The 23454-nt window shown below is 42.4% G+C and overlaps 1 protein-coding gene across 1 annotated transcript in view; it reads left to right on the top strand.

The window, feature by feature from the left end:
- The window catches only part of FANCL (FA complementation group L), a 55466-nt gene that overhangs the window by 22401 nt on the left and 9611 nt on the right, over nucleotides 1-23454 (top strand). Inside the window, exons 7-8 of the mRNA XM_066626223.1 lie at nucleotides 9169-9237; nucleotides 22171-22321. Coding sequence (XP_066482320.1) covers nucleotides 9169-9237; nucleotides 22171-22321 — 220 coding nt within the window. The remainder of the gene's footprint in view (nucleotides 1-9168; nucleotides 9238-22170; nucleotides 22322-23454) is intronic.

The following is a 23454-nucleotide window of genomic DNA, read 5'->3' as shown; positions in this document are numbered from 1 at the left end:
TCTTATTATGTGCAGAGAGCAATCTCTTAGATAGAATCTTTGAATCAAGATTTTGATTTTCTATCAGCTTAACAAGTTTTCAGGGTGAATAGGTCTGTTATGGTATTCTGCAAACAAAAATAATATTCCTACTGAGTAGGTCTTGTATTCTCAAAAGCCTTAGCTTCAGCAGTTCTTTTTGTGTGAATTGTTTGAAGCATTGTTTTTATCTAAAGCTAATATGTTTTGGATAAGGATGTAGCGGTATTTCAGTTTTACTGTGCAGTGACCAGATTATACAAGTTGCTGGATGTAACTAGTGCTCATCAATCAACTCTGTTTCACAAGATTATAGTGATGAAAGGATCAATTGTGTTTGTCCTTTTTAAAAATGTGTCTGGCATTTAAACTTGCCACTGGAGAAAATTAATATATAAAACGTGTGCTTAGTGACATGGGAATTTGATTTCTAGCAATACATGTATTAAATACACACTGAGCAATGATGCTTATTCATGTTGTTAAAAAGGCAGTACAGATTATGGGCATGATGAAGCCAAAATTAGACATTTATTTTGATGCATTTATTAGACATTTATTTTTGATTTATTTTGATAGTTGTGCTTATTTTAAACTTGCCTGGTATATGTGTATGTTTTAAAAGGTGTTAAGAAAGTTAGCTTCTGTATTTTTGAAGAGCTGTTCCAACCAATTCCAACAGTGATAGAAGTTTATATCTAAGGTTTTGCAGTGTGTGGTCGCTCCACTGTTGGATGCTCCTTTTGGGAACTTTTTGCCCTTCCTACCTAGCTTGGTGCAGGGAAAGTGCTAGCAATTTCCTAACTGAAAGCATGCTGTGGGCTTGCATGCTCCCTCCTTCCACCTATGGGAATTCTGCACAACCTCCCTATTCCTTGGTTTTTGCCAACTAGAGACTCATGGTCGCTAAGGCTGTCGGCTTCATTCTGAGTGTATTTCTTAGACAAGCCATTTTCAACCTTTTTCGGCACATTTTCAACCTTTTTCGGCACACTGTCAATGCACTAAAATTGTCAAGGCACACTCCCAGTTTTTTACTTACATTAAATTACTATATTACAATTAATTTTTAATTAATACAATTAAATCATTACATGACAAAGGGCACAATCCTAACCAGGTCTACTCAGAAGTAAGTCCTTTTTTGTTCAAAGGGGCTTACTCTCAGGAAAGTGTGGTTAGGATTGCAACCAAAGGCTTGGGGGGGGATGTGCCTGTGGGACTTACTTCTGAGTAGACATGCCTAGGATTGGGCTTTTGGTTGCACTTTTTTTCTCAAATACATGAGCAGGCAATTGGCACTTCTCTCTCTCCTCCTCTCCCCCACCCCACCCCCTCCCACAGGCACGTTCCCCCCATCTCATGATTGCAATTAGCACCTCTCCTACTATCCCTTCCCCTCACTGATCCACATCTTCCAAAGGTTCAGAATCACTTGCCTCATATTCCCTGCCCCCAATTGCCTGCTCCTGTATTTCAGAAAAAAGTGTGACTAGTAGATACTTTGCCCAATCCTAGGCATGTCTACTCAGAAGTAAGTCCAATTATAGTCAGTGGGGCTTACTCCCAGGAAAGTGTGGATAGGATTGAGGCCCAACACCCCTCCACTGAAAGGCAAAGACAAGGCAGGGAGGGTTGCTTGGGGGAGCTGCAGGCAACTGTGGCAAAGAAAAGGGACTTTCGTGGATCCTCAGCCAGCCCATTCTTAGGCTGGTGGCCTCAGCAGACTTGCTCGCTTCCTACCTGCTTGCCTGCCAGGCTTCCTCCTTCTCACTCTGCCCAGACCTCTTCCAGGCTTTTCTGGTTGCCCAATCAGCAGGCAGGGCAGACAAGGGACTTGATACAATCCTAGGCATGTCTACTCAGAAGTAAGCCCCATAATAGTCAATGGGGCTTACTCCTAGGCAAAGGAGGATCGGGTTGCAGCCTTCCTCTTGCTCACAGCAGGAGATGCAAAGCAGCCCAGGCTGCTCATTTTTCGCTACTGCTGTTCCTTTTTCGCTGCTGCCGTTGCATGAGGGTCAAAGCAGCTGCTTCTCAGCCCAAGGCTGCTGCCTGCCTCCTCTGGCACACCTGAGGCTGCCTCAAGACACACTAGTGTGCTGCGGCACAGTGGATGAAAACCGCTGACTTAGACTATAATAGGCAGCCAACATGATTTATTATTCTTCATACATGATTATTCTTTGTACATGATTCATGTACAAAACTATGTCTTACATATGGAAGGATGAACTAAGCCCGTTTTCTCTGATGTCTTGATTTCTATGTGTAGGGAACATGTTTATTAGAACTGAACCAAAAATTAAGGGTGGGGGCTGAAGTTGCACTGACCACCATGCCTCACGCATCTTTTATTTTGCCCTGATGATGTAGCATCCCTCCCAGGGAAAGTCTGAGAAATAGAAATGGTGGTTACCTGCTTCCTGGAGGAGATCTGTTACCAGCAAGACTCTTGTGTTTTGCCCCCATTTCATCCCCTCCCCATGCTGACTCCTCCCTCCTCCATTTTGCCAACTGCAAATAAGACGGTGAAATTGGAGGACTATTAAATACATTTCTTTTTCTTGTAAAGGGAAATACTAAATTACATGAGCTCTCTCTGCAGAATTTGTACAAACAAGAGGGAGAGGGAGGTAGCATGTGTCCTGCTCCTGGTCATGATTTTGCTAGTGTAACACCTGGGCTTATTTGTGGTGATTAGGTGTTCCATTACCCTGCACTTTCCACCCTTCTCTTCACAGTGAACATAATTTATGTGATTTCATAGTAAGTAAATATGTGATTTCATAATTCTTCTGCTGTCAAGTTAGGTTGGCTTTTCAGTTTGAAGTATTGATATTAGTACTGCAGTTAGCTTTTAATACACTGTAATAATGTCTTCAAAGATGCCCCTTGATAAGTGGTCTTGACTCAAATGTAGATATTTTCTTCTTTTATGTCTAGTACAATATGTAATCTGAGAGTAGAACTAGATCAAATGGGTACAACTGCAAGAAAGGAGCTTCAGGTTGGATATCAGGTAAGGGTGGTTCAGCAGTGGAACAATTTGTCAAGGGAGGTGGTGGGTTCTCTGTGATGAACTTTTCCTCCAGAAATCCCTCTTAAAGTCCAGTCCCCTCTTAAAGGCATCTAGTCAAGTAGCAATCACTACTTCCTGTGGCAAGGAGTTCCACAGACCAATTACACACTGGGTTAAGAAATATTTTCTTTTGTCTGTCTTAACTCTCACAAACTCAACTTTAGTGGATGTCCTCTGGTTCTGGTGTTATGTGAGGGAAAAGAATGTCTATCTGCTCTGTCCAGCCCCTGCATAGTTTTGTATGTCTCAATCATGTCCCCCCTCAGGCGCCTCTTTTCTAGGCTGAAGAGGCCCAAACACCATAGCCTTTCCTCATAAGGTAGGTGCCACAGCCCAGTAACCATTTTGGTTGCTCTCTTCTGCACCTTTTCCCACTATATCCTTTTTGAGATGTGGCGACCAGAACTGGATGCAGTAATCCATCATCCATTGAGCTTTAGAGTAGAGAGGTTGATCCTGTTGGGAGGTGAAAGCAGGAAGGGGGAACGTCCGCAGCCTATCAGATGGACCAGATGGTGGTGTCTCTAAGGGGCAGGGGCAAGCTGTTGAGTTACAGCAGGGGTGCCCAAACGTTTTGGCAGGAGGGCCACATCATCTCTCTGACGCTGTTGGGGGCTGGGGAAAAAAGAATTAATTTGCATTTTAAATTTGAATAAATTTACATAAATGAATATGTTAGAGATGGGACTTACATGAATGAATGAAGGTCTTGCAGTAGATCAAGGCCTATAAAAGGCTTTGCACAAAGCAAGGCCAGCCTTTCCTTCACTGCTGCTGCTGCATCACAGATGTGAAACAGCAAGCAGTGGAGGAAGCCCTTGTTCCATAGCTCACGCAAGAGTTGTCGAACAGTTGTCCTCACACTGAAGGCAGTTGTGTCGGGCCAGCATGGGCTCCAGCAAGTCTCAGGAGGACCAGAGACTCATTGGAGACTGGGGGCTCCCTGCAGGCCGAATTGAGAATCCCTGAGGGCCACAAGTGGCCATGGGCCTGGGTTTGGGCACCCCTGAATTACAGGAACCCCCCCAGTGCCTCAGTGACAACCATGACAATGTTTTATTGAACTCAACAAGCAAAGGTTTTTGCAGTTCACAATCCACTGATGGTTCTTGGTTGTGTCCTAGTATTGTTTTCTGAAATCATTGTTGTGACAGCACTTTTAAAAGATAATAGAATTCATATTTTCAGGATCACAAGGACACGCCTTTCCTGGTGAATGAAAGATTTCTCTAATGGAGAGGCAATGTTACTGACAGACCTTTTCTACTATGAAAATTGATTGTATTAGTTTCTTGAACATTTTATTTTACCTTTAAAAAATTGAACATTGTTGTAAACATGTTTCTGAGCTTAGAGTGTTGCATGTATGTGTTAAAGAGAAAGCAAAAGAATGAATATAAAATTTAGTTTTTTTTAAACATTTAAGTTTTCTATACATTTATTTAAACCAGGGGTCGCCAAACTTTTTGACCAGAGGACTGCATCAAATATCTAGCACGGTGTTGAGGGTCAGAAAAAAATTTAAATATAAAATGTATATAAATAAATCAGAGATAGAACTTAGATGAGTGAATAAATGAATGAATGGTCTCATTCATTCAACCTCTTTGGCCCTTCAGACCATACGCAACCCTCCAGATGCAACCAGAGCACAGTTCCAGTCATGTTCGGCCAAGTGGGCCAGAGGCTTTCAGGGGACAAGAGGCTGGCCGCAGGCCGGTTAGAGGCTCGCAGTGGGCCGCATCTGGCCCCTGGGCCTGGGTTTGGAAACCCCTGATTTAAACTATAGTCTTATGAAAAGGCAAGAGGAAGGACAGATGTTTAGAAAATAAAGAGTACACTTTCGAGAACTTGCCTGTCTTGTAAAATTGACTCATAGCGCAATCCTATGCATGTCTACTCAGATGCAAGTTCCATTGTATTCAATGAGACTTACTCACAGGAAAGTATGTATAGGATTGCAGTTTGCAAACTTAATAATGCATGCTTATAATGCATGCTTATTAGTGATTAAAACCCATTGCATATTTTGGACCATAATGTGTTCTTTCTTCTGACCTTCAGTGTGAGTGACTTTTTTTTAATGCAGATTTGAGTGTTGCTGAATTTACTTCTATACCAGTTTTCACACTGATAGTTGCGATGCTGTTATTAGTCGGTGTCTAGAAGTGTTTGACAACAGTGTTATTTCACTCAGAAGTACATTACTTTTGTTCAGTAAGACTGACAGCCCAATCCTATGCATGTCTACTCAGAAGTAAGTTCCATTAGAGTCAATGAGGCTTTCTCCCAGGAAAGTGTGGCTAGGATTGGGCTGTGAGGCTATAATCTATTTTGTGTACTGGAAACAAACCCCTCTGTCAATGGCTCCTAAAGGCTGAAACTTGATCCTTCTACAGATTCCAAGCCAAACTTGTTTTCACCAGGGTCCAGACATGTACAATTAATAAGAATGTCCTAACCAAGAACTTGTGTCCAAAGATTTGTGTGCTGAGGGGAGATAATGGGTGTATTTTTTCCCTACCTCATTTGTGTTCCCTTGACCACTCCCTCTCTCTGTTTTGTTCAAAAGTCATTAGTGTAATTGACTGAGAAGAGCATGATAAAACTACAAAGTGTAAGAGCTTTTGCAAGCTATAAAAGTTTCCTTTAAAAACTGAAAGTACAGCAGGGAACATAAACCATGGTAGGCATAATAAAATATAAGTGTAAATTTGAATACCAAGTAGCCAGAGAAATAAAAATAAATTTAAGTGTAGCGTAGGTGAGGAGCAGGTGTGAGAATCAGGGAGAGATTACCAGAAGAGGATATAAAGTTATAGGGAAGCTAAACTTCATTACCATAAAAGCCAATTGGATGTGGTCTACTACTGAATTAAGTTTAGCAGGGACCATAGCATTAGGAAACAAAGTAGGGGAGATAATACATTCAGAGTAGTAGGTGGCAAGTATCCAGGATTAATGTTGGGTGGATTCATTTGAGAAGGTTTAAGTTGTATTTATATTTAACCTCTCTTCCTCATAACACCTCAGATGTTCATGTTCTGCTTTTTAATCTTGAGTTTTATTAAGGTGGATTAGGGGAAGGGTAGTGATCCTTGCATCATGGAATACTGTGTACATTTCTGGTAGTCATGTCTCAAAGAATTTTACATAACTGGAACAGGTAAGAAGAAGGCAACCCAAATAATCATGGAGCTGGAGAACCTTCCTTGCAAGGAAAGACAACAACAGTTGTGGCTTTTCAATTTAAATAGAAAAAGGTAGCTAAGGAGGAGAACTTGATTGAAGCTTTTAAAATCAGGCAAGAGAGACTTAGTTCTTCTTTCCTAACCAGGGGTCAGACAATGAAAATGATTTGCAGATTTAGAATGGACAAAAGGATGTCCTTTGTTACAACATGCCTAATTAATCAGAGGGATTCACTACTACAGGGTATGGTGATGGACACTAGTTTAGATGACTTAACTAGGAGACTAGACAAGTCTATGGCAGTGGATTTCAAACTGGGGCTTCTCAACGCCCCAGCCTGAAGGCCCTGGCTTCTGCCACCTTAAGGGGCAGGGGCAGGGAGGAGGCAGCAATGCGATCCCCAGGGATTGGGATGTACTCAACAGTCCCTGCAGCAGCCATCCTGGGGTGCGGGGAGCCCTGCACGAGCGTCGCAGGTCTCCCCATCACTTCAAAAGTAAAAGCGGAGTGATCGTGCTGTGCCTCCGCAGAACCGGAAGTGGAGCGCGATCGCTTCACTTTCGGAATGCTGGGGAGCCCTGCAGATTCTCGCACAGGGCTCCCTGCACCCCCAGGACACTGCTGCAGGGACTGGTGAGTGCATCCCAGTCCCTGTAGCCCCCCTGAGCGACATGATCCTGGGGATTATGTCACTACCTTCCCCCCCTCCCCTGCAAGGACTTGCTGCGGTTTCCGGAGAGTTTGAAACCTGCAGGTCTATGGTGAAGAAGCCTATCATTGGCTATTATCAGGATGGCTGTATTCTACCTCCCAATTCAGAGGTGATGTGCCTCTGAATACTTCTGATAGGGCAGCCATATTGGGCAAGAGGGACACCATCTTCTGTTTTTGGGCTACCCAGAGGCATCTGATTGGCCCCTATGGGGAAACAGGATACTTGATTTCCCCCTTACTCCTTTATTTGTCTATGAAAGTAAAAACAACAACCCAACAGAATAATAAGAAAAAAAAAAGGAAAAGGAAAAAGGAAAAAAAATACATATGAGTAAAATACATACAATTACAAAATGTATCTATAAGCAACCTATATATGTATCTGCATATAAATGTATACAAGTAATATATGCATTAATCTCTAAGAAAAGCATCGTTTTATAAGTTGTGAGTTCAAATGTTGATAAAGTTTTAAAAGTGCATTCATTCATTCTAGGGATCTCTGTCTTTTTGACCTCTAAGGTGGCTTACATTAGATTAAAATATACAAAAGCACAACAATCACCAAAATCAGCTCCCACACATACCCATTCCATATACAACTACTAAAAACAGATGGAGCAGCTAAGGAGAGAAAGAGATGCAAAAAATATTTTGAAGTTGTATTAACCAAATGCCTACTTGATCAGTAAAGTCTTGGCAAGTTGATGAAATAAAGTGGTGAGGGAGAAAGTGGACCTGCTCTTACCTGTGCTCTTGTTTATCAGCCAAAATTGGGTTTCTGTGTTGTGTTTGGCTGTATTACTGAGACTTGCATGTATATAGCAGATACAGCTTTGTACGAATATTTGAGTGGTCACTGAAATCAATGAAAATTTGAGCCCTAACTCCGGTGAAACTGGGTTTGTCTCCCCTTGTGTTCTTTGCCTAGGTTTTGCAGGTTCTGCTCATTTTGAAAGTGTGCTTGGCTATTTTTCTTTCACTGTAATAACTAGTGAAATTTGTTATAGTAGGAAAATGTTATAGTTATAGTAGGAAAATGGTGAGCACTAAAAGTGTGACAGTGTTATTAGAAGCTTATTGTTTAAATCTGAAGGTTTTTTTGCTCAACTCAGGGAGGTGGCCAGAACATTTGAGAGGGAGAAACAGTGGCAAGGAGGCTGCAGGACTAGGTGGATCCAGACCGTATCCCCTCTGTCGCAGCCTCCCTGCCCCCTTTCTCTCCTCTGACTTGTGCCAGCAAGTACAAGGAGACCCATTGCAAAGCAGGAGACTCCACTTACGGAGGGGTAAGGGGATTAAAATCTGGTGTTCAAGGAGCTATATGTTTGTCACCCTTGGGTTAAACTTTTTAAAAAATGGTGTGCTCAACAAATGGCATTTCATAATTGGTACGATTTTAATACAGAATTTTCCAGAGAAGAAAATGTCCAACTAAGTCTTTGCTTATAAAGAGACAATTTTAAGAATGTATGTCTTTATACCGATACAAGTTAAGTCTCGGTATCCATGAGGTTTCTGTTCTCAACACCCACATGAATACCAAAAATGGTGTTAAAGGAAATCCATTTAAAATACAATGTCACTTTGCTCAGCAATTTAAAAGCAGTCTTGCTGTAATGCATGACAGAGGCAGCAGGCAATCATCAATCATTCTCTCTCCAGAAGCTAAGCTTCAGTCCAGGCAGTGACCCCCTCCCTTTATCTGAAACTCAACCTGGGGAAAGAATGCAGAGGAGGTGATAATCACTTACATTCTTTCATGTGCTCAGGGAAGGGAGGGATTGCTTGCCTCAGAGTGAAGCTGTTCTAAGCACCTGGAGGAGAGAATGATTGATGAATTGTCTGTCAGCTTCCCTCTCCCACACTAAAGAAGCTACTGTTAAATGACTTTTCCCCTTTAAATAAAGGCCCTTCTCATCTCTTTGAGAGAAAATCATGGGTGAAAAATCTGTGAATAATTAGGTTATACCTGTAATCTAAGGAAGTTCTGAAAACAGAATTGCTTTTCCTGTCAATTCTTGGCTTCCCCGACCAGTTCAAATAGTATTTTTGTGCCTTTTTATTTTTTGTTGGATTTATTAAATCTGGCCTTAATTGTGTAATTTGTTGAAATGAATAAGAAGTGAGAATAATTAACGTTCTTGCTTAATCCTCTTCAGTATCCCACAGAACCACCTGACTGTCTTGTGGACTTACCAGTTCAGTTTGCTATTTCTTGGATTCCACAGGTAAGCATCCATCCAGAGCTGCTTTTTCCAGTTGTGGAGATCTTGCCTGTTTAGTAGGTTGGATAGATTTTGTGTAATACAAAGATTGTGTAATGAGGTATAGCACAAAGAAATCTTGTATAAGCATTCTCCCTGTTTCTTATTGTGTGGACAATATGATTGACTCAGTCTTACAGTTAATACTTAATGGGCTAAGATCCAAAGAACCTTGAAACTAGTTCCAAGAGTCCAGGGACACTTGTTTTTGTCTTCCCCCCTTCAAATAGCAGTCTCTACCCCATCCCATTGTTTCGCGAACAGATTCAAAAACACTTCTGATATGGCATGTGGGCCAGCTGTTCAAAGAAGCAAAGTTCAGGTTCCTCTGTTCTCCCCTTGTGTAAGCTCAAGCTGTCTTTTCAGGGTTCTTGAGTGACTATCCTGTTTTGTCTACTTGATTCCCAGTTCTGATGTAAATGAAACTCCTATACATGTTAACTTGGAAGTAAGTCCATGTGTTATGAGATTTACTCCCATGGAAGTATACATAGGATTGCAGCTTCTGTCTCCTTCTCATGCTTTTTCTTTTCATGCCTTAATCTCATGCTGCACCTTTTCATGCTTAATCTCAGATCAACCAAGAAAGTAGATGGATCTAAACAAAGTCATGAACATAAGAACAGCCCCATTGGATCAGGCCATAGGCCCATCTAGTCCAGCTTCCTGTATCTCACAGTGGCCCACCAAATGCCCCAGGGAGCACACCAGATTACAAGAGACCTCATCCTGGTGCCCTCCCTTGCATCTGGCATTCTGACATAACCCATTTCTAAAATCAGGAGGTTGCACATACGCATCATATGATTCAACAAACTTGGTGAAGCTAAGCAAGCCTGAGTCTGGTCAGTTCCTGAATGAAAGGCAGTCTTGGCACCCTTTGCACACACCGTTGAGTTCCAGGATGGAAAAAAAGGGACAGATATAAAGAAATCTAAATGTTCAAAACAAAACAAAAAAAACGGAGAAAGAAGCTTTGCTTAAAAGAATAGTTTTTAAATTCCATATGCCAGTGGTTCTCATGTAAAGTACATGTAAAGGTTCCCTGTCCCTTTAAAGGGAAGGGGAGAGGCAGGGAAGCGACCCCCAGGCTCATGTACCTATGGGGGGCGGCAAGGGGGGTGCTCCTGGCTTAAGTTATGTAGGCAGGGCTGCAGGAGGTGCAGGGAGCTTTGCACAGCCCTCCGCAGCACTCCCTGAAGCTTGGAACATTCAGTAAAAGCGGGCGCAAAGCACTTCCGTTTTGCAGGAGGTGCTTTGCTCCTACTGTTTCTGAATGTTCCAAGCCTCGGGGAGGGCTGCGCAGGGCTCCCCGCACCTCCTGCTGCTGCCCAGCCTACATAAAGTAAGTTAGAAGAACCCCCCCCCCCCTTAGCTGCCTCTCTTCCACAAAGACTTACTGAGGGAGTAAAACTTCCTCAGAGTTTGAGAACCACTGCCATATGCAGTTGTGTCCCTAAAAATTGAGGGTGTAGGATTCCCTAATTCTATAGCACTTTTTAAAAACAATAATGCTAAGCTATTCAGTAGGGGGAAAAAATTAAAAATACCTGTAGTTATTTTTTAGAATTAATTGCATTTGGATACGAAAACGTGATCTAAAAAAAATCAAATAGTGGTTACCTTCATCTTAGGGCTGTGTAGCTTTTGCTACGGTCAAGAAGTTCAGCTTAAGTCATTTTCTCAAGCGCTTCAATTTCTATTTGAAATGAATTGCGAGTCTCCCCGACAGTCATAGCAACCAGGTTGAAATGAAATGCCTAAACCATATTTAGCATGCCTAAGACAGCTGTGAGCTTGTGTGTTCCCACCCTCCCCTTTTTGCATGTGAGAAGAGAGTGTAATGTTTCTGTGGATGGCAGTGTGCTCCCTGAATGTAAGCTCCCTCTGAGAATAGAAGGAGCATTCTGCTTATGCAGAGGGTCCATGCATGTTTGTGGCATGCATGTCCATTCACAGAAGTGTGATTCAGGATGTGATCTGGTAGCTTTTAAGAACAAGGTGCATTTCCATGTTGTGTATGAATTTGGGGAATTGCTGTGCAACCAACTAGAATTGGAACAAGGTGAGATTTCAAACTGACTCTAACACTAGTTAGTTAAGAAATCACAGTCCACCCAAGCTCATACATAGCATGGAACTGGAGCTTATTTTCACAGGGAAGCAACAGCTTTTACCCTTTTCTTGTTTAGGGGAGAGAAGAGGACAGACTGTGCAAGTCTACAGCTCCTTTAGGGTGGTTTGCATACCACTAAGCCTTGGTTTGTAGTTACATGGACTAGCTGGTGCAGCACTGTGACTGAATTTCACTTCTTACACCATGAGGAAAGACCTCTGATGAATTATTGGGAATTTGAGAAGTCTGTAAAGACTGCTGCAAATCTTTGAATTTCACTTCAGCAATCATATGGAAAATTCTTCACGTAGGAAACTTGTATCCGAGAGCTGTCAATACTGCAGTCTAACCTGGTGTTAATAGACCCTTGTTAAACATCTGAGTTTGAGTACTATAAATTACTTGCACAGAATTAATAGTTTGTGCTGTTCATGGGATGCCCCCCTCTGGCAAAAATGCAAAACACTTAATTTTTCAAAAGTTTCTCATGTTGAAATCCTACTACTTACATAATGCTGTTTTAGAATGCTCAATGTGTTACAGAGCAGCACTGGCAAAGAAACTTATATCATCCTGCTATCATCCAAACATTGCAGAAGCCACTTTAAGGCACTTGCCTAGAAAGTGCCCAGTTTTGCCCAGTGCTATGTCCAGTATGTTTTGATATGTCACTTTGTTCAGGGGCAAATAGATCTTCTTTGATTTATTCTTGCTGTTCACTCAGAGCATATTGTTTCACCTCTAGTGATTAGCTGTTGTTAGTTGAACCAACTGGACAACAAAGGAGTGTTTTTAATAATCTGTTAATAAATGTTGTTTGCTAAGTTACAGGTAAGTACTCTAGACTACAGCTGATAAAAATCAGGCAATTTAAAATGTGACCTTTGCATTTTAAGAAATAAAATGAACCACTTTGAATAAAATCACATGCAATATTTTACTAATTTTAGTATTTTACTTTATAATGCACAATAGCTGGATTCATCCCTTGATCTTAAACATTTTTAGCATAGTGGTGCGGATGGTGGCTATATTTGCATAAGGTCACAGTTGGAGGGATTATGCTGGTGCAGCTGTTTATATGGACATTGTAATTACTTAAGTATTTAACTCGGTAAATCTGTACCTTTCCACAAAACAGGACTCATTGATGTAAATTTCTGTAGAGTCAATATACTTTTAAAAAAACCAAAAACAAAATAGTACCAAGTAACAGGTCCGGTTCTCAGTCTTTTGGGAGGGGCATGCTTACTCAACTCTAAAATATAAGGAAATCCCAAGTGTTGAAGGTTGATATGTGTATTATTAGACAATGAAAGATTAGAGAGCCAGGATGGTATAGTGCAGAAGTTTTCAGACTGGGGAGTTGCAACGCCCCACCCTGAGGACCCTGACCTCTTTGCCCTTAAGGGGCAGGGGCAGCGAGGAGGCAGTGGCACGATCCCCAGGATCGCGCCGCTCAGGGGTCTGCAGGGGCTTGGCTGCACTTACCACAGCCTCCTGCAGCCTCCAGGGGTGCGGGGAGCCCTGCACGAACATCTGCAGGACTCCCCGAGACTTCCAATATGAAAGTGGGGCAACTCGGTGAAACCGGAAGCGGAGCATGATCGCTCCATGGGGCTGCAGGGACTGGGGTGCACTCACCAGTCCCTACAGCAGCATCCTGGGGGTGCGGAGCGCCCTGCACGAGGGTCTGCAGGGCTCCCCAGGTCAGCAACAGTGAAAGTGGAGCGATTGCTATCCACTTCCGGTTTTGCGGAGGCAGAGCACGATCACTCAGTTTCACTGCTGCCAACCTGGGGAGCCCTGCAGAGGTTCGCACAGGGCTCCCCGCAGCCCCAAGATGCTGCTATAGGGACGGGTGAGTGCACCCCAGTCCCTGCACCCCCCTGAGCGGTGCGATCGTGGGGATCGTGTCGTTACCTTCCCTCCGCCCCCGCTGCTTCCCCCCACCCCTGCAAGAACTTACTGTGGGTTTCAAACTTTGGAAGAGTTTGAAAACCGCAGGTTTAGTGGTTCAAGATTTGGACTTGGACTTGGAAGATCAAGGTTCAAATCCCTGCTCAGCTATGATGTTTTCTGGGTGACCTTGGGCCAGTGACTGAGTCTCACCTACCTCACAGGGTTGTTGTAAGGACAAAAGGAGGGGAGGAACTATGTACTCCACCCTGCACTCCTTGGAGGAAGGGCAGTATAAAAATGCAAAAAAACAAAAACAAAAAACCCAGTGGCTGCTATGGCCAAAGGCTGGTGATTGGAAGAGTGTATGTTTGTGTTTGGTTTGTGTACCCAAGTCCATAATGAAAGGGAAAGTCACCTGGCATTTTAGTTTAGATTAACTGTTGTAAAAGGAAGTTTATTTTGACGTGTTGTGTGGGAATACATATGTGAAGAATATGTGGGCTGGCTTTCTCTTGAGTTATTTTGGGTCTTCAGTTTGCATGTTCTAATGCTCAATAGGTATTTAATTCTAACATCTGTAGGTCACCTTAATGGAAACACTGACGAGACCCTTAACTCAAACGATGCAAATGTCAGTGTTAGAATATCAGCACACTCTTGTTATAGAGGATGTAAGTAGGTTTCAGGTACCATAATTGATTTTTTTCCTAACAGCTGTTCCCTGTTTCATGTTCTTCTAGTACTTTTGGACCTTAAGCGTGATGTGTGTATGTGTATGTGCGTGTTTTCCTTTTTATATAATAATAGACTGGCTTTATGGCATCTGTATTAAAAATGGGTAATTTTCCTTATGGTCCCTGTCTTCCTGCTGAGTTGATAATGTTTTGATGTATTTTTCTTGTGCTCTGATGGGAGGTCTGCTGCTGCTGCCTCTGACATATTCATTTGGATGAATAATTATAACGTGCACAATGTCAAGCTGAAGATGGTAGGGTTTTGTGCGTCATGACAAGCCTAGTAGCCAGTGCAGGTGTCTCACAGCATGATCAGTAGCAGCCAGTGTATTCTGGCTCAGAGGAGGCATTTTGGAATAGTCAGAAATCAGCACCAAGGGCAAGGCTGCTGCCATTGTTCCTTGTGCCAAATAAACAGAGAGGTTCCCAATGACAAGTGCTAGAACACTCACTTCAGTTGCTTTCTTTCTTTTCCTAATTAGCCAAATGCATTTGCTGTTGACTCAATTTTTAAAAAAATATGTTACTGCCCATCTTTATGCAGCAGCCCTCCTATTAAAGCCCTTCTTTTCCCTCTGAATTTTTAGTTAAGGTATTTCTAGTAAAATATGCTATGCTGGATCCTCAGAATAAGCCTGGGGTATTTCTAGCTTCTGTTGCTAAGCCTACAATGGAATTGTGGAATATTGAATCAATAACACGCACAAAGGCTTGGGTGGTTGGCAAGGGGAGTTTCTTAAACATTCCAGATCTGACACCTTTTTTTTTCTGGTGAATATGGGGATCAGGAGGGATGCTGAAGAGGGGGTTCAGCTTCAGTAAATGACAAATGGAAACCATTTTCCAGGCAAATCTGTAAGAATCATAAATTACTAATAGAAGAGACCTACCAGGTCATCCAATCCATACCCCTGCTGTGTCAGAACCTGTTCACTGCAGTGCATTTTTCTCATGTTTTTTGTCTTAATCCTCCAATCAATGTTGTGGATATTGCCTAGCCTAGCAAGTCTTTCCCCCCATTATTTAGTTGAAAGGAATTTTAATTCTTTCTTAAGTTTTTGCCATGGACTCTCACTCTTAAATTCTGCAGTTGAGAACTTGGTGTTTTAAATCACAGAAGCCTCTGAAATCTGTGGGTATTGAATGGTGTGCATAGCAATTTAAAACTTCCAGATGAATGTTGCTGGGACAGGCAGGCACGTCCCCAATCCCTGCACGATATGTGATAGATCTGAAGAACAAAGAGCAAAGGTGGGAATACTTTGTACCGTTCAATACATAAATAAAAAAATGGTTTGTGATCTTTTCAATCTTCTGTAGAATGTTGGTGTAAAGAAAGGAATTAGAAGTAGCAATTCTGTAGTATTTCTTAACCCCAAGTACAGCGCTCACATTTGGTTTCAGCTTAATGATACTGAGCATAAGGATAAACAGAATTGTGTGTGACTGTCCGTTGTGTTGCAGAGAGGGAATGTTTTTCCAAACATTTTTTTCCAAAGGGATCTTCTTTTATGTCAGTACCTGAGGACTGCTTCACTGTAACAATTACTGTATGAAAACCAGAAAAGAAGATTCAGTACAGGGCCTAGAAATGTTTGAAAGTGCTCACTCTGTGAAGAGTGTCGGCATCAATCACTGTTGGCAGCTGTTTGTGCTAATTATTCGGGATCAGTTTGGACATTTCCTAATGTGCTCTTGAGTCTTGTCACGGCTTAGGTTCCAGTGTACCATACTGTTGGGGTGTGTATATATATCGTATTAAGCTATCTTACCTATATGAAATGAGATATTATCCATTTAACCTCAATATTGTCTACACCAGCAATTTGTAATTGATGTGCCATGGCACAGCGGTGTGCCACAAAAAGTGCACAGGTGTGCTGCAGAAGTTTGGAGCACAATGGTTGAAGATGACTGAAAACTTCTTCCAGGTTCTGCAGCTATGTCTCTGGGTCAGCTCTCTGTTTTAATGAATTATCTGATCCTCTTCCTCCGCTGGCAGAACCAAACAACTAGTGACAATTTGTTACTACAGACAGTTGTCCTTAAAACAGCTACAGAACCTGGAAGAGTCTCCCTGATGCTAGAAGTGACGTCACAAGAGGCAGACTATAAAGAAAACCATTGAAGTCAGTATGCTGTGAGGAAAACAATGTTGAAAATCACTACGCTGATGGGCAGCAACTCTCCAGGGTTATAGGTGGTGGGGATTTTTCCAGCACATCCTACAGATACGAGAGATTAATTCTGGGACTTCTGCAAAGCAGGTGCTGTGCTACCGAGCTACAGCTTCCCTGTAGGAAATCTAAGAAATGGGACTGTGAAGATAACAGTTGGTCCAGTTCTCAGTCGCTCCCCTTTGTGTGCTGTAGGCAAAATAAACTGCAATTTGGATTTCCTGTGTATATTTATAAGTTTCTCAACATGTCCAGAAGCTAAGCCCCACCCCAGTGATGGTGTCACTAAGTTCAGCCCCTCTTGCATAAGCAATTGGCTGCTATCACTGGTAAACTATACCTGGCAATGAGATGAGTGAATGCTTCTCGGTCTACTTTTTTATCAGATATTATCTGCAAAGTGGGGGTTGTCACATGTAGTTTGGTCTTCATTTAGATGGGGAAAAGTGAAGCCATATTTGGGGACAGTGTTGCAGTGGGAACCAAACTTGTCCATTACACTTGTCACAGCATGGCTCATCATCAGTAGTGATTTGAAGGGGATCTGACACAGTGTTTCTGTATGCACAGAACATTGGGACATATTGCATTCTTTCTCATGATTCCCAAAAATGTGCACTCCAACAGCACTTCACATATATCATGAAGACTAGCAAGATGGCAACTTTTTGATAACTTTCACATGCAAGTTTTAATCTCTGAAGCAGGTCTGAAATGAACTGCAAACTAGAACATGTGCACTGCTAACTTAATCTGGATATGCAATCTTGGATTGCCCCCTATCAGCCTCAGATATTTTAATACTTGTATCCAAGTTATTTAGATGTATAGATCAGTGCTAATCTTCCAGGCAACTGTACTGAGGAGCTGTTTAACTTGTTAAATTTTGGAATGTTCAGTGAGGCGTCTTGACTAAAGTCTCAAGCAAACTGAATGGACCTCTTCAGGCTGGGCAACTGCACAACAGGTTGGAAGAGAGCTTAAGACAAGCAAGCACTTAAATATTGGACTCTGCACCTAAGGCTACAATCCTAACCACACTTTCCTGAGAGTAAGCCCCATTGAACAAAATAGGATGCGTAGACCTGGTTAGGATTGTGCCCTAAAAGTCTAAGTTCATGTATATGTTGATGGCATCTAAATTGACCGACTACTCAAGATGGAGATCTTGGTGTTACTGTCATTTCATTTATTGTGCAGTAATGCAAAACATAAATTGGGTGCTTTGGCTTATTAGGAAGGTGCTGTAGCTCAGAGGAAGTACCATGTGCCTTGCATCCAGAGAGTTCCAGGTTTGATCCCTGACATCTCAAGGTAGGGCAGAAAAGTTTCTGTCTGAAATCCTGATGAGCCACTACTCTTCAGAAGTAGCTCATCCTATTTTCCTATGAAAGAAACAGAGTAAAACGCCAAGTATAAAAAGTCATTATATAAATCTATAGTGCAGCCTTAGTTTAGAATACTGTGTACAGATTGGTCCTGGTATCCGCAGGGGATCCATTCCCAAACCCTCCGAGGATTCCAAAACCCATGGATAATGGAATCGGCGGGTGAGGGCCATCAGAGACCTCTGATGGTGTCAGAGGTGTCGGAAAGGCACTTCCAGTTTTTTGTGTCCAGGAGGTCAGGTGAGACTCTTCAGTGCCAGTTTGAAACCATTGCTGAGTCAAATCCGCAGGTTCAGAACCTGTGGATAAAGACAGCCCACTTGAACTTGCCCTTCCATTGGTAACTTATTAAATGCCAGCAAGGCCCTCCAGAGCATTAATAATATGTAAAATATATTGAGTAGGCAGCAGGTTTAGGGTGGGAGTCTGTTGGCCTGTCCTAGGGTTGAAGATCTGCATGTCAGGGCCCACCTTGCTGAAGAGGAAACCAGCTTCATTTAAGTACTGTGTTCATGAGCTACCTGGAAGACTTAGTGTGGAAAGGTGAAAGATGAGTCTGTTAAGTAATTAAAGAAACCTGAGAAAGTAATAGCAAAATAACAATGATAGAGGGCTAAGAGCATCTTTGTTTAAAAAAAATGCTGTGGGGTAACATCTAAAAGACATCAGTTCCCTAGGAAGTGTTGCCACTGGGACATCAGGACTTGTAGAACAGATCCCTGACTATCATTGGCCGTTCATATAGGGCCTAATGGGCGATCCAGTTGTGAACTTCACATTGAATTAATATGCTCAAGGAAGCATTATTCATATTAGTGAACATTGATATCACTTTGCCAGCTTAGTATGTAGTTAGGTGGTTTGTGGGCATGTTAATCTCACAAAGCACAGTCTGTTGAATGCAAGGTGTGTTTCTGCAGTCAGGAGGTGTGTTCTGCTCAAGGAAGTGCTGCTTTATACCATGCACTGCAGCATTGCCCCCTAATTCAGGGGTGCTCAATAAGTCGATCCCGATCTACCAGTCGATCGCCAGGCAAAATGAATCGATCGAAGGCTTCTCTCCTGTCCACGCATCCCTGGGAGTGAAGCATCCCTGGGAGTGAGCCCTGCCCTGGGAGTGAGTAGTCCTGGAGTGAGTAGTCTACTGGGGCTGACTCGTGAGTAGTCCTGGAGAGGAGCCGCTGGCAGGCTTCTCTCCCATCCACGCATCCCTGGGAGTGAGCCCCGTTGACTCTCCTGGGGATGACTTACCTTTTCCCTGTTTTTGCACTGGTATGTATGGAGATCTGCCCCCCCCCCCCAACTTCCATCTGTTGGTTCTGTGTGCAAGGGGTTTTGCACTGGTCTTGCTGTGATGCCTATATAGAGATCTTCCCTCCCCCACACCTTTCTCTTGTTTTTGCACTGGTCTGTATAGAGATCTGCTCCCCCCCCCCACTTGTATTGGAATCGAGGAAGATCTGGTGGGGAGGTAGATGTGGTGTCAGCAGTGGCCCCTTTAAGGGTAAGGCCTGGGCATCCAGCAGAGTGTGCTGCACAGCTGCAGCCACTTGAAGGCAATAGGGCCCTCAGGGATATAAGAGCACCTGAGGCAGGAAGGGCTCCACTTATTTATGTGAGTCAGCCTTTTCCTACATGAAGATCTTTAAGTTCAAGTACCCTTCCACCATGACTGATGAACATTTGGAAGTGTGCTTGAAGCTGGCTGTAAGCAGCTACTGTCCGGGCTATGCATCCTTGGCTGATTCACTTCAGTGCAAGTCATCAAAGTAAACTCAAGTAATTACAAAAAATGTTTATAGTTAATTATGTTGTGTTGTGCAATATTGGCTCATGCGGTTATGTAAGGTACACCAACATGCATTGTACACATAAATGTTATATGTTATGATGGCGCGAACATTGTAAAAAAAACTCTGGTAGATCTCCAGGCCTTGCTGGGTTTCAAAGTAGCTCTCAAGCCAAAAAAGTGTGAGCACCCCTGCCCTAAATAAATAAATAAATAAATAAATAAATAAATAAATTCAAAGATGTTGTTCTGTTTGCACAGGAATGAGAGCTACAATGGAGCCTTTCTCTTATAACAGCTCATGAACTGTTTCCCAAAAATTGCATTAGGGGCTCTTCTTCTTGTTGTGTCTTTGGATCCAACTCTGTAATTCCTGTCATTTTTAGTGTATAATCTGTATGTACCAGAGTTGTACTAGTTTCCACAGAAAACCATCAAGCAACCAAATGGCTAATATTCCTTAACCAAGTATCCTGAAACAGACAAAAATGGGATCCCTGCAGATGGTTTAACAGAGAAGCGGTCAAATAAATTGGATGAAGTGTAAAATGGATGATAAATTCTTCAGAATTTACATGACAAAGTAATGTGGCTGATTTTGAGACAGAAATTCAGATATGCATATGGAAAGTTAGTTGACAACATCAATGAAGCATGCAAATAAGATCGGATGAGCTGATCATTTTAAGAAAAGATTTGGTCACCTTTTAAGGAAGATCATCGAAAAATTGCAATTAGTATTGAAATTAATTGGATTTCAAAACGTATCTGTGGATTCTAATCCCTTGATGTTTCTTTATTTCTACTGGAAACCCTTTGAATTCCCTAAAGATAAAGATAAAAAATGATTATTAGAGGATTTATCTGTATGTGATGTAGGGAAATGTGAAAAATCAAAATGGAAAGCAACTGTTGCAAGTACCAGAAAATTATGCTATTAATTTAAGTGTCATCAGAGCACAAAAGATCACATTCCGAGGCAGTGTGAAAATTATTAAAATACTGGAAATAATAGTACTTAAGATGAAGATATTATGCTCTAAGATCTGGTTAAGTGACTGACACTATTATATCACTTCAGGTATTATAAAAGTAACAAAATGCTTTTAAAGATAATAAGCGTTACATTTTGAGATTGGCAGTATTCACACTTTTCTGCTTAAGTGCTTTCTCACTTTAATATAATTTAATAACAGTAGAGGAAAAAATCCAACATTTTATTTCTCTAACTCTGCCCTTCCCCCTTCATTTATATAAAATAAAAAACAATGAAAAGCCATCTAAGCAAGTTTCTAAGCATCCTGAACTTCATCTGTATCTTTGACAAGATTATTAAAAGAGCAAGGCTTAGATACAGTGGAAGCTCTACTTGCTGTGCTCTTCAGAATGTAGCTCCAGATTGCTGTATGTTAGAATCGGGTGCTCTATAACTCTTGTTTTGTCTTTGTTTTAAACCAGACTCCTTTTGGCAATATTTAATTGTACATAAATTTTAAAAAAATAAATCTGAGGAACTTCAGTTTGGTGTTCTGTACCAAGTGCTTTGCAAATCCCTCCCAACAAGAGTACTTTTAACAGCCCAATCATATGCCTGAGCGGTGCTCAGCAGTATAGAAGTACCAAAATGGCCACTGCTGTATCCTATGGGGCTGGGGCAGCCACTGGAGTCTCCTTGGGGTTAGGGTACAAATGTTCACTTATTCCGTGTTTAGCTCCACACCTGGCAATGGGTTTCCTCGGATCTGCATCTCCTATTTGGCGGGTGTGGAGGCACAGGAGGGGCATAGAATTCGGCCACAGACTCTTCCACCATCCCCTCCCCTCCCAGGCCCGATCATCCCTACAGTTCACCTTCCCTTCACCCAGTTCAATCCTCCCCAAATTGCCTCCCCACTGCCTGGAGGGGCAACTTTCTGCCCAGTGCTCTCCCCAGTGCTGAGGCCTAGCGCTGACTAGTGCTGGCCTCTTTCATTCCATTGCCACTGGCAGCAGCGTGTCTTACAGCTCTTGCAGGATGGCGGTTACCAGGGCAGTGCACTGGGTGCTGCCACTGCCCAGGCATAGGATAGGGCTCTAAGTATGAAATTCAACAAGATACTAGCTAAACAAGTCTCTCTTTCTTTTGAAATTTGAGTCAGTAGTACATGTTTTAGTTAAGGGGGAGGGGACCCACAATATTGTCTGAAGGTTGTCCTAGAAGGAGTTGTAAGGACTTTCTTTTAATCCCAACATGTTTCTAGCATGCTTGATACTTCAAACGAGCTGGTGTTTAATGTGGGGTGGTGTTGTATGCATGAGTTACTGTTACAGACTTTCAGTGCAAACCATCCAAGGGAGGTCTCATCCGTAAATATTGGAGGCAACTGGTCATGTGATTTCTTGGTGGAACACTGTAAGCCCTGTTATACGTTGTGTAACTAAAGGTTGTATGCTGTTTTACTTCTGAATTAAATACTTTTGAGAAGTAGATGGGGTTTTTCAACTTTTAGCACAGAAGATTTTGTTTTGGAAAAATTTTTATGTGGGGGGGGGGGAAGGAGTTGAAAGGTGAATCCGAACGTTAGTACAACAAACGTTAGCCAACAAAGGTTAGTATTTGGGCAGCCCATTACCAGTATTTGAGAAGAAAAATGTAGGAAAAACTTCAGATCTCTTTTTTGGCGACATACTGCATTGTTAGATGTGTGCTAGACTTGAAAATGCTGGAACAGGCTATAATTTTTTTCCTGTTCTCTGTTGCTTTTGGTAAAATGCCATCTATAAAATTTGTTACAATTGCCTTCTCTCTTAGAGCTCCTTATTAAGCATTCATAGCCAGTTCTTGGCAGCCTTAGAATCACTGAAGGAGTTTTGGAATGCTCTGGATGAAATTGATGAGAAGACCTGGGTTCTTGAGCCAGAAAACCCCACACGGAGTGCCACCATGAGAAGAATTGCAGTTGGTAAGAAGAATGGAAAGGAGAACTTGGTGTTGGCTCCAGACAAATGGAGATAAAAAAAAAGCAAAATGTTGAAAATAATGAGTTTACATTAAAAATAAAAACCCACATGATTTTAAACAGCATAAAATAGCCCAGGGCCCATCTGGTCCAGCTTCCTGTGTCCCATAGTGGCCCACCAGATGCCTCAGGGAGCACACAAGAGACCTGCATATTGCTGCCACTCCCCTGCATCTGGCGTTCTGTTTACCCTCACACCGCCCAACGAAGTCACCAGTCTCCACTTGGGTTTTAACTTGGGCCATACAAGTGACTAAATTTTAATGTATGAAACCTCCTGAACACACCTTCACTCCCTTGCCATTCTGGGGTAGGCAAGAAAACTGCCCTCCTCAGCCAATTTGGATGACAAAAACATTCCTACCCTGCCCTCTTGATGAGTGACCAGCTAATCTCGATTGTCCATACCCAGCATACTCGTAGTTTGTAACCTGTGATGGAGCTTTCCTCCAGAAATCTGTCCAATCACCTTTTAAAGGCATCTAAATGGAGGCATCTAAATGGATGCCATCATCACTTCCTGTGGCAAGGATTTCCACAGACTAATTATACACTAGGTAAAGAAATATTTTCTTTTGTCTGTTCTAACCCTCCCAACACTCAATTTTAGTGGATGCCTCCTTGCTCTGGTATTGAGTGAAAGGGGAAAGGGCATCGCTCTTTCCATCCCCTGCATAATTTTGTGTGTCTCAATCGTGTCCCTCCTCAGGCGTTTCTTCTAGACTGAAGAGCCCCAAACGCTGTAGCCTTTCCTCATAAGGGAGGTGTCCCAGCCCAGTAATCATTTTGGTCACGCTTTAGCACTTTTTCTAGTTCCATTATGTCCTTTTTAAGATGTGGTGACTGAAACTGAACACAATACTCCAGGTGTGATCTTACCATCAGTTTATACAATGCCATTACAGGTTGAGCCTATTTCTCTGCGGAGTTTCCATCCACGGATTTGGCTCAACGTGGGTCCTCCCATCCCATAAGAACAGCCCCACTGGACTGTTTGCTATTGAGCCACATTGGGCCCAACCTGAAGCCTCCAGAGGAAACTGGAGCTGTGCTCCAACTGCCACTGGAGGCTCTTC

The sequence above is a fragment of the Tiliqua scincoides genome, chromosome 1 (assembly GCF_035046505.1).
Source record: "Tiliqua scincoides isolate rTilSci1 chromosome 1, rTilSci1.hap2, whole genome shotgun sequence".
Taxonomy (NCBI): Eukaryota; Metazoa; Chordata; class Lepidosauria; order Squamata; family Scincidae; genus Tiliqua; species Tiliqua scincoides.
Note: the sequence above shows the minus strand (reverse complement) of the source record. Positions and strands in the feature narration are given on the sequence as shown.